At 44.0% G+C, this 12,116-nt stretch overlaps 1 protein-coding gene across 4 annotated transcripts in view; it reads left to right on the forward strand.

Moving 5' to 3' along the window:
* Window positions 1-12,116, forward strand: part of CACNA1I (calcium voltage-gated channel subunit alpha1 I) — a 292,566-nt gene that overhangs the window by 232,470 nt on the left and 47,980 nt on the right. For all 4 annotated transcript variants that reach the window (XM_081877575.1, XM_081877574.1, XM_081877577.1 and 1 more), the window contains exons 16-22: window positions 1,579-1,751; window positions 2,614-3,033; window positions 4,780-4,880; window positions 5,632-5,755; window positions 8,304-8,372; window positions 9,616-9,800; window positions 10,373-10,499. In XM_081877575.1, the coding sequence (XP_081733701.1) occupies window positions 1,579-1,751; window positions 2,614-3,033; window positions 4,780-4,880; window positions 5,632-5,755; window positions 8,304-8,372; window positions 9,616-9,800; window positions 10,373-10,499 (1,199 nt within the window). The remainder of the gene's footprint in view (window positions 1-1,578; window positions 1,752-2,613; window positions 3,034-4,779; window positions 4,881-5,631; window positions 5,756-8,303; window positions 8,373-9,615; window positions 9,801-10,372; window positions 10,500-12,116) is intronic.

The raw sequence follows: 12,116 nt of genomic DNA on the forward strand, positions 1-12,116 counted from the left end.
AAAAGGCAAAGCTATTGCAATGTTTTACTAAAGGATTTTGATGCCTTTTGGACACGCTGTGGCCCAGATCCTGACACTTCTCTTTGAAAGGCAACGGTGATGTCCTAGACAGGCTTGGCGAAATCAGGATACTTGGCTTTTCTACTCGACATCATAGGAACTAGGATAACAATGATGAAGATGTTCAAGCTGCTGATGGAACTGGGCTCCCACACTGAGTTTCAATCAAACCCCTAGTGTTCAAATCACACAAAGCACATCAGACGGAAATAAAAAATATCTGTAAAATACCCTGTGGCTGCTGATTTGACTTGACAAAAGGTTGGATTCAAACATCAGTAAAATCAGCCAAAAGACAGGATGGCAGAATTTTCTTTGTGTGATAGCCAAAGCAATGCCCTCTGCTCTTCTTTGAGAATACTGCAAATTGCCCTTAACACAAACAGCTGTAAATGCCAGTTACAAGCCTGCGCATTCTTATTAAGGACCACAGTGAAGAGGGGGAAGTTCGCTGGGAGTCCGGGGTTTAAAGAAAGTGATGGGGGCAACTTACCATGGAAATGCACGCCAATCAGGCACCCTTACTACATTGGAGTGGTACTTGAAGAGAGAAATTGCATTTTACCTTTGTGTTGTGAGCAATGATCTTTTCTCTTTACCATATGGCAGCACCCAGTAGTGTGTACCATTCTAAACATACATCTCTGCCTCTCCTTCTGGACTTCAGTTTTTATTTGCTGTTTGTTTGTAGGGTGCCCAACCTGGAGGGAACTTCACTGGTTGTCTGCTTGCTTCAGAACCTCAAAGCCCCTCATATTGCTGATGGGTTTCCAAGGCCAAATGGCTCAATAGGCGCTCTGCTTCCAGGGAAGTCAGGACATGTCTGGTAGTAGATAGATTCCCAGATACAAATGAAAAGAGACTTGCTGGTGTTGGTCTGGGGATGCAGAGGTGGCTCTCAAACATAGGATACAAAACAGCTTGTCACGGATTGGTTAATGTCTTCATCGGTTTCTCTCATTTTTACTATATTCTCCTTTTGTAATGTGCTCCTGCTGCAGGAACAAAGCTACAGCTGCCTTCGATTTGAAAGCAGGGAGGGGGGTATCATCAGTCATTGCAGTCTTGCTTCTTTCCATGTATGTGAATATTAAGCTGCTCACACTAAGGATAGCTATTGCTACTGCATCAGTTCTCCTGCTGCTGTAGTGGAGTGCCTACTGCAAGAATCTTCTTTGCTAAGCATTTGGGCAATAAAGAATAAGCTTTACTTTCTCCCAAGGAGAACGTTTCCCAGATTTAATGGGGAAAGTATGAAGCACTGTCAGTGCAGAAGCTATTGGGTGATGGAGGAGAAGGATACTTTTTGTTCTCCCATATTGTTCTCCCTATTTCCTAGAGGCATTGCTATGGAGATAGCGCCAAAGTCTGAATCTATGTATGTGGAATTTATGTATGAGCACAGTTCCTTCGAGTTCACTATATATCTGAAAGCACGTGAATGCATTTATCGAAGGGCTCTCTGGATGGAAAACAGAATGTCCTTTGCTCTCTTTCCTTTGCATTTTTTCTGCTCAGATCCAAAGCTTTGTGCAATTCCCATGACCCCAAATGGACATCTTGACCCCAGCCTTCCGTGTCTCAACCAGCCTGGAGCAGCTGCTGGAATTCCCAACCCTTCCCGAAATGCTCTGCAGCCTGACCAAGTCCTCATGGCCCTCGAATCCAGGAAAAGCAGTGTGATGTCTCTGGTGGGTGAATTTAAATCTAGGTGTAGCACATGTTGCCTAAAGCCAACATACTACAATGATTTCCAGTCCTAACACCTGAGAATAAGATCGTTTACTTTATGGGACCAGAGAATAAGTTCTTCTACATCCAGAGCATGTACTCTGGTACTGAGCTATTGCTTCCTCTCAAGCTTGCCATTGGCTACATTTTCCAACACTCCTCAGCTCATATGTACTCTAGCTTAAGCAACATCTCTCTTAATCCAAACCTTAATCCAAACTCCAGCTTCAGTTCAAATGTAAGAAGAGCACTGGTGGATCAGACCAAAACATCCTGCTACCCTCAGAGGCCAGTCAGGTGTCTTTGAGAAGCCCATAAGCAGATTGAGGGAGTGATAGCCCTATTCTCCTGCTGTTCCCTAGTGACTGGCATCCAGAGACATGTTGTATCTGGTCCTGTAGATAATCTATAGCCATCCTGACTAGTAGCCATTGAAAGCTGTATCTTCCATGAATTTCTGCTCCACATCACCCATGGTTTTCCAGAACTCATTGTCCCCACTGTTAGAATGTGCAAGATCCATTTCCCTTCCAGTACTATGGAAATGGATAAGAGTTGTGCTAGTGATTATGATGACCAAGCCAAAACCACATACCTCTAATTTACAGTTAGAAGAGTTTGAAGTAACAGCAACTAGTTTGAAGTAAGTTATTGTTCCATTGTAATTTTAATGATCTGTGCTGATTCTGAACTGCCTCATGTGATTTTCCTAATGAAAGATGGTCTAAAAACATTCTGAATAAATAAATGGCTGAGGATGTTGACTTGTGCTGCTTTCCTATTTGGGTGGGGGTGCTGAACCCTCTCTTGGATTTATTGCAGTCTAGCTCTCGTAGTTCTCATTACGGTGCCTGGAGCCGGACTGGGGGCTGGGGGAGCCGCCGCTCCAGCTGGAACAGCCTGGCCCGGGGACACAGCCTCAAGCACAAGCCTCCTTCAGCTGAGCACGAGTCCCTCTTATCCGGGGAACGACACAGGGCATCAGAGGGTGAACAGGAAGGGCTTGTAAGAGTTCACCACCATCGGCGAACCCTCTCCTTGGACACCAAAGGCTCCTCTGAACTGGTGGAGTTGGCACCCACGGTCCTATCCAATCACAGGCCTTTGCGGAAAACGGGTGTGACCACAGGGCCCAGTGAGCACCAGAACTGCAATGGCAAAATGCCCAACATTGCTAAGGATATGTTCCCAGAAATGAACAACCGCAAAGACCATGGAGAAGACGAGGAGGAGATAGACTATGTAAGTAGTTGCTTCCCCCACTAAAGGGGCATTAGGACTTTGTAGAGTTCAGGAGAACCATCATAGCAGATAAGAGGGTGAGCTGGGCCAGCCCAGAACTTCCTGGCTGTACTGTGCAAAGAGAGATCACAGTGAAGCTCTAACAGAACCCTTTCCAAAACTTCTCCTCCCATGAAATGCTTTTCATGTCATGTTCTCTGAAAAGAACATTGTGTTCTGTGACTTTGTGTTGCAGTTCTTCAATTAAATAATGCATACCAAGGAAGGAAATAGTAGGTAAAAATGTGCATAAGAATGCATATATTAGTGAAAATACCATATGAAAACGCATTCTACTCAGGAAAATTGCCTATTGGAATGTGTATATCAGGCAAAATTTTATACCAGCACATGTATGTTAGGAAGAATTTGCATTAGAATGCTGAACAGTTTTCATGATATATATATATTTTTACAAAAATCACAAACTGATACAGAAATGTGGAGCACTGAAATTGACAACAGAAAAAAATAGAAATGGAGAGAGACAAAAATTGAGACATTTGCCCTTCCCTAGTGGTGAGTGAGCTATCTTCCAGGAAGATTTGCCCATTCTGATCTTCTCATTGAAGAGTGATCAGCTTTTGAAGAACTCTATAGAACTCTATGGTTCCCCAGATTTCCCAAGCCATAGACTCTTCTGGCATTATTTAATTGGTTTCAGAGTGCTTCTGCCACCTTTCAGGGCACACTGCCCACGCAAGGCAGCTTACAAGACATGAAAATTCAATCTCTGTCATACACCAAAAACAGCTAAAAATCCCGCCCACAAGTACAGCAGAATCCTATCAAACTTCATAGGTTTTCTTGTTTTTTAAAGATCAGCAGTGATTAGGCTTTACGTGTATCTATCTGAAGCCCTGTCCTTAGCCTGAGTCTTGTCTGAAATTCCAGATGTGTTAGTAGAATATTTCCTCTTATACTACATCTCAGACTCTCCTTTATATTTTTGGCATTAGGAACATCCCCATGGATACCTGCATGCCTCTAACTGTGTCTCTCTATTACTTATGGAATAGGCAATATTAGTAAGAATGCACAAACCTCTGATGTAGCCAATGTTTGAAAAATTACTGTGAACTTTATGCAATGTTACTTCAAATTGAGTCTGATTCCCCAAGACTTACTCCCAACACCCAAGTAAGGGTGCTCAGGATTCAGTCTCGGCTACATAAAATTCTCTCTCTAAGGGACTCACTGGATTTCACCAGGTGTGAAATGTCAGTATCAATAAGGGGCATTTAGGGGTTTTCTTGGTAGAAGGCAATGCTTTGAGCTGTTTCAGTAGCCCATGGCTGTTAGTAATTTTAAGTGTTGCCCAATCAGCAAAGCTTTCAGTCTACGTCAGAATGGCAGTGCTGATTCTCTACTTTCTAGGAGGTAAATTAGTTCATTAATCCTGCCATGGTGCTTGCAGTTGGCTCTGATGACCTTGAAGTTCTCTTTTCAGCCCTTCAGTTTTATGTCAGATCAGAGAGAAACTTCTGAACGCTCTGTCCATGCCATCATCGTCTCCCACAGCTGTGATTTCAAGTCATTTTCTTACCCTGCATGGGGCATGGTGGGTAGTGAATGAGCCATATAGATGAAGAACGTGTAATTGGGAGGTTTCTCAGTTTTTGGTATGCAAGGCGTTAAAGTACTCTTGCTCATGTGGGGAAAGTGAAGAAGGCGGCAACTTCTGATGTTCTGCCTCGCTTTTCACAGAGCCTGTGTTTCCGTATCAAAAAGATGATAGAGGCCTACAAGCCAGACTGGTGTGAGTTGCGTGAAGACTGGTCCATCTACCTTTTCTCACCACAAAACAGGTATGTGTCCTTTACTTTTGTTTGTGTTTGTGAGGGATGGGCAAATTGGGGTGGGATACTACCACGCTGCCTTGAATTTTTTGCATTTACCTTCAGTCACACCTGCACATCTATTAGAGCACATGGTTGGTTTATGAATAACATCATGGGTAGGCAAACTAAGGCCCGTGGGCCGGATCTGGCCCAATCGCATTCTAAATCCAGCCCACGGACGGTCTGGGAATCAGCGTGTTTTTACATGAGTAAAATGTGTGCTTTTATTTAAAATGCCTCTCTGGGTTATTTGTGAGGTATAGGAATTCGTTCATCCCCCCCCCCAAAAAAAAATATAGTCTGGCCCCCCACAAGATCTGAGGGACAGTGGACCGGCCCCCTGCTGAAAAAGTTTGCTGACGCCTGCATTACATTATCAGTCATACACCATGATGTATTTTTTTAGCAATGTTGCACTACTGTATCTTCTGCATTATTTTGCAAAGCTTATAGCAGCAGAGGAAGTTATCCCAGCTCTCAAATTTACTACTATTTATTATAAATAAAATGAGAGATTCTAAAAGTTTGCCATGAGGCAATACTAATTAAATCAGATGCACAGTCTTCAAGTGGAACCAAACAAATTTTGAACAGGAGGTTTAACAGCTAAAGTTTCAGGGAGTAATTTTATCATCTTCCAATTCCCCCAAACCTTCTCAGTACCCCTATCATCCCTTAGAAACATATGCACTTCACAAACAAGTGAACTGTCTTTCAGATTTCGTATCCTCTGTCAAACTATCATCGCCCATAAGCTGTTTGATTACATTGTCCTGGCCTTCATTTTCCTGAACTGCATCACTATTGCCCTGGAGAGACCACAGATTGAACAGAGAAGCACAGTGAGTACTATAACCTGTTCAGATGGACCATAGAATCTTAGGGGAGCAGAGTTCTTTTTACCTTTTGCACAATTAGGACATAGAAAGGATGTTGGAGAGTGTGGGGGTTTTTGTTTTTTTGTTTGTTTTTTTACAAACTTGGTAAAACAAGTCTATGGAGAAAATGGAAAATGGAACTTGACTAGTTTTACTAAGAATTAAATGTATGCCTCTGTTTCCAGTGGAAGCAGCTTTGTATATGTGTGATTGCATGTGTGAGCTTGGGCCTGCCACTACTAGTATGCAGCCCTAAACACCTTTTTACCAGGGTAATTTGGCACTCTGCCTGAAAAGGGCCCCCTGTCCTGAGTTACAGTGATGATGTTTCTTATCTGTGTTAGTAAGTGTCAGAATATCTATTTTAGATAAATGTGTGTGACATAAAAGAGCATATGCTTGTAAAATACTTTAGCCATTCAGATGAAATCCTTGACAATATATTCTATGTGAAGAAAACGCTTCCTATCTAAAGCTTCAGAATGGTACTTCCTTACCGTATTTTTCGCCCCATAGGGCGCACCAGCCCACAGGGCGCACCTCGGGGTTTTTTTTTGGGGGGGGGGAAATAAAGAAAAAAAATTATCCCCCCCCCAGGCGCAGGGGAAACCCGAGCTTCCCCCGACCCCAGCCCCCAGAACAGGCTGCTATCCGCAAGCCTAGGGAGCCCGGCGGGAAGTCGTGCCAGTCTCCCCAGGCTTGTGGATATCTTCCCGGCTTCAGGATGCAGGCAGCTCCCACCGCCAGCCTCCAAACCAGGTCTGGGAACATCGGGAAGGCGTGCTCCACCTCCCCGTTGTCCCCCGAGCTTGTGGGGCTGGCGGTGGGGAGAAGCGCTGCTTTCCCCACTGCCAGCCTCCAAACCAGGTCAGGTTTGGAGGCCGCTATCCGCAAGCCTTGGGAGCCCAACGGGAACTCCCGCAGAGCTCCCAAGACTTGCGGATAGCTTCCTGAAGCCTGGAGAGCGAGAGGGGTCGGTGCACACCAACTTCTCTCGCTCTCCAGGCTTCAGCGAAAGCCTGCATTCGCCCCATAGGATGCACACACATTTCCCCTTCATTTTTGGAGGGGAAAAAGTGCGTCCAATGGGGCGAAAAATACGGTACATTACTAGAACAGCAGCCAATGATAGTGAAAAATGAGGAAAACACATATCTTTCTCATGTATTGGAAATCTATACACCTGCCAATAAGAGGGAAGCTCATTGTGTACACGACAACACTGAAGATGAAAGTTAGATAAGATGGTTTATCTGTGTGCTTTGGGGATTAGCTTTTAAATGTATAATCAGGAGAACATACACACTGAAGACTGTTCACATTCCTGAGACGAGGCTTGCGAAATTCCACTTATGAACCTTGGGCACATAGCAGGCAGCACTTTCCAGCTCATGGCAAACTGTGTGAACAAGCCTCCCTTCTGCAAATGTAGGTCTAGGTGGGTTTGCAGTGACAGTCCAGTGTTGTGCCCGGTAGTGGGGGGAACCATAGCTTAGTGACAGAGGACACACTTTGAATGCAGAAGGCTCCAAATTCAATCCCTGACACCTCTAGTTCAAAGGCTCACCTGGCAAGTAATGAGAAGGTCCTCTGCTTGAGACCTGGGAGAGCTGCTGCTGGGCCAAATGAACATCTATATATGTTGCTGTTATAAGGCAATTTCCTATGTTCTGTGCACAGTTTGCCTCAACCACAGAAGAGCCACATACTTGGCTTGATTGCTAGGAGCACCATCTACCTGAGGATTCTATTCAATGGTGTAACAGTTCACAACTGGAAGGCATGTTCGCAACTGTGGCTCAAAATGCAGCAGGTTCATTTCCCCCCTGCTGCGTTTTAAGCTGCATTTGCACAGTTTACATCAGAGACGGGATGAGGCATTACCTGTTTTGTTTCCTCACCCCTGCAAACCCCTCCTCCCCCAGAACTCCCATTTATGAAGCTGTCATCTGTGCATGCACAATGGTTTATTAGGGCATGGTCACATGACTGCTAACTCTGCATCTAGTTTTCTAGTCAAATTGAAGCTGCTTTGAGGGGGGAAACACATCAAATAGCAGTATTTGTCAACAAAGCACAGGGTCAGCATGGATTGTGGCTCGTGCCGTGGGAATGTGACTTCTAAAAGTAGCAGTGGGAATGCACTGGATGGAGTGTAACTGGCAATGTGACCATGCCCTTAGCTGTGTTTGTATCTTTTTTTTAGGTATTTGTGAATGTAAATGAAAAGAAAACCTCAGTTCCTGGCCTGTTCACATTCATTTTTTATTTCTACCACATCCACTAGGAACTGATTGGGCCACAACAGTAGACTAGGAAGGACAACAGCATATTATAATGTACTTGAGATGTTGGGTAGGGTGATACTTTTGGCAGCTGACCTTAAAGTACCCTAGACTTTTAGATTCACCTGACTCTTAGCAACCAAGTAGGATTTGCTAAGCTCGTTGCAATGACTCAAACTGCAGAGCTCTTGCTAGATACATTCTGAGGCTGCCTTTGATTATTCCAGGAGAGAATCTTCCTTACGGTATCCAATTACATCTTCACAGCGATCTTCGTTGCTGAGATGACACTGAAAGTAAGTCACTCATTGACAGCTACCAAGCCGTCCCCATTTCACTGACCCAACTAACCCCTTCCAAGTCTGTCAGGGAGGCAAACATACCATTTGGGGGGGGGATGGGTAAGGTACAAAAGGGTGCCATTTTCACAAATATATTCAGCAGAGTTTAAAAAGGGCAGATGCCCTTTTGGTGAATGTACATATATTGCTGCAAATAGGGCAGCAATTCTTTGTCTATTCAGAGCTCCACCCGAATAGGCTTTGCTTGCCCATGATGATATCAGCACTTAGCTGAATCTGATGAGCTGTGAAGCATTTCAGCATCAAGGTCACTGCATGACCCCTGGCTGGCTAGGGTAACTTTAGAAAAGAGAGAACCCAGGGTGGGGAGCAATGAGAATAGCACCCAAGAGACAGACGGTGGGGCAAATAATGGCAGCACTTTGAAAGTGATTTCAGGGGTTGTGTTTTTTCCCCAAATAAACATTTCTTCCCTCCTCCAAAGAAAGGATCCAGTACATTCACACACACACACACACACACACACACACACACACACACACACACAGCAAATGAGTAAATATTCAGTGTTGCCATATTTCTTGCTGGTTATATTTGTACAATTGCTTCCCACAGGCTGGCATGATAGGAAGTACTGAGAATTAAAACCAGTGGGGTTTTTTTTCTAAAAAAAATGTTTAGGGATACTCTCATTTTTACTCAAGAAAATCACCATTTTATAGTTCAAATTGGGGAAAACAAATACAGTAAATGGACAAAAGTACAAAGTTTCACAAATTGTTTAGGGGTAGGCATACCCCTGTGTCCCCCCAGAAAAAAGCACTGATTAAAACCCTTTCATTTCCAAATCTCAGAAGTCCAAAACTTGAAATTATCTCTGTGGTGATGAAGGGATTTGTATATAGTATAAGCAGCAGCAGCAAGAAGATTATCAGGGCCTTGGTGGCTATTAGCAGCTTTTAAAAAAGATATTTGTTAGAGGTGAAATCAGGCCCTCCTGTCCATTTTTTATTCCCCAGAGTTTTGGTTGTTGTTGTTTTTATTAGAAGAGAGCCAAGCATTATATCAGTGTCAGTGATCAGCTTTCCATTGACCCCTTGCCTGTTCCCATCAAGAATTCTGTACCCAGGTGAAACCCTCAAGTATCTGCACTGTGTAGTAGTTCCAGGAGTGTAGCTCAGCGTTACTGCTTGACTATCACATTCTCCACACTCATGCATTCTCTCATCTCCCCTAGGTAGTCTCCCTTGGCCTATATTTTGGAGAGCAGGCCTATCTCCGCAGTAGCTGGAATATCCTGGATGGCTTCTTGGTGTTCGTATCCATCATTGATATTGTGGTTTCGGTAGCCTCTGCTGGTGGAGCCAAAATTCTGGGGGTGCTGCGAGTCCTCCGGCTGCTGCGTACTTTACGCCCTCTTAGGTGAGATCCAAAAGGCTAGTCTCCCTCCTCCTCTCTTCTGTAAGGACCCTGCTTCTGAACACCCAGAGAAAGCTTGTGTGGACTCCCAGATGTTTTGCCGTGATAAAGGTTTTGGAAAGGGCAATAAGAAGGGTCAAGAGCTTAGGGCACTTAGATACAGTCTGTGATGACAAGGCCAATCAAAATAGGAAAGAACAAGCAGAGAGGCAGGGAGTGGGTGTGTATGTATCCAGAGTCAGTTTTGACAGTAGCGATGGGGGAGAATTTAGACTGAGTTTGCATTTAGGTGCCTAATTTGCACTTTCAAAAGCAATATGCAAACCAAAGCACAGCTGTTCTTCGAAACTGGCATTGCTCTTAATTTTGTAATGCAATTGTCCAGCCATGTAATGTGTACAAAAATACATATATGGGGATGAAATGATGCCCTTGCTGGAAATTCGCCATGTTGCTTTACGGGGCAAGCAGCTGTGTCGTGATACTTTTTAGAGCAGCTCTTTGTAAAACATTGAGAAAAGCATCTCTGTTCTACGTCTCCCTTATTGTTGCTCCTCACAGTGCTTCTTTTTCAGGGTAATAAGTCGTGCGCCGGGCCTGAAGCTTGTGGTCGAGACACTCATTTCATCACTCAAGCCCATTGGAAACATCGTCCTCATTTGCTGTGCTTTCTTCATCATCTTTGGCATTCTTGGGGTGCAGGTACTGTTGTTAATATCATCTATGAGAAAATGTATTATTTTTAATTATATTTAATTATTTTTTATATCCCACCTTTCCTCCAAGGAGCTCATGGTGGTGTACATGGTTCTCTTCCTCCCCATTTTACCCTCACAGCAACCCTGTGAGGTAGACCAGGCTGAGAGACTGTAACTGGCCCAAGGTCACCCAACTGAGTTTTATGGTTGAGGAGGGATTTGAACCCGTGTTGCCTAGATCCTAGTCCAACACTACAACTACTACACCACTCTGGTTCCTCTGTCTTTGTGTCTCATCTGCTACATCTTTTTGTCCTAACATGAAAGCAGTTGAGAATTTACTTCTGCTTACTTAAAGGCCTGCTTTCCCATTATAATATAGACCATGGTAAAAAGGTGGATAGGAAATTTGTCAAGAGATGTGTGGCTTTTTGTCTCCTGATGAGGCAGGGTGGGGCATGGGATCTGGTTGGTGGGCTGGATTCTTCCTTCCCTCCCCCACCCCTCACTGCAGGCCAACTTTGACAAGCAGGTGGAACCGCCTATTTGTCAGACACCTAATAATGTATTCAAGCCACTTGGATTTCCAAGGTGGCTCTCAGCACTGATCAGCTGATGGACGCTGAGAGACATTACTTCAAAGTCCATTTGCAAGCAGTTCGAATGCAAACCACTTGCAAGCGGACTTCAGAAATGATGGCAAACAAAGTGCTGTCCCCATGGCATCTGCCTAGGAATGCATCGATTCTAATTCTAATCTATTAAATTCCTATACCGCCCTTCATCTGAAAGATCACAGGGCAGTTTACAATCTCAAAACACAAAAATGCATACCATAGAATCATAGAATCATAGAGTTGGAAGAGACCACAAGGGCCATCGAGTCCAACCCCCTGCCAAGCATGAAACACCATCAGAGCACTCCTGACATATAGTTGTCAAGCCTCTGCTTAAAGACCTCCAAAGAAGGAGACTCCACCACATTCCTTGGCAGCAAATTCCACTGTCGAACAGCTCTTACTGTCAGGAAGTTCTTCCTAATGTTTAGCTGGAATCTTCTTTCTTGTAGTTTGGAGCCATTGCTCCGTGTCCGCTTGTCTGGAGCAGCAGAAAACAACCTTTCTCCCTCCTCTATGTGACATCCTTTTATATATTTGAACATGGCTATCATATCACCCCTTAACCTCCTCTTCTCCAGGCTAAACATGCCCAGCTCCCTTAGCCGTTCTTCATAAGGCATCGTTTCCAGGCCTTTGACCATTTTGGTTGCCCTCCTCTGGACACGTTCCAGTTTGTCAGTGTCCTTCTTGAATACCATAATAACAAACAAAAAATAATATCCTACACAGTTTAAAAGGCCATAGATTGTTTAATTAGCCAAAGGTCTGGAAGAAGAGGAATGTTAGGCAGGCTCCCAGCTCATCCCTGAAAATGCAGGCACAGAGAAAGCAAGAACCTATTTGGATGAGCTTGAGATGTCAGATTCACTAATAAAAAGAAGTAAAAAACAAACATCAGGAAAGGAGGGGTGGGACGTCAAGAAGGAATTTATATTAGGGAAAAACATTTTGTTTATGGCAATAAATATTTTGGAATATTTTTCGAGATTTAATAAAAAATT

The sequence above is a fragment of the Podarcis erhardii genome (assembly GCF_964252035.2).
Source record: "Podarcis erhardii genome assembly, chromosome: 10".
Taxonomy (NCBI): Eukaryota; Metazoa; Chordata; class Lepidosauria; order Squamata; family Lacertidae; genus Podarcis; species Podarcis erhardii.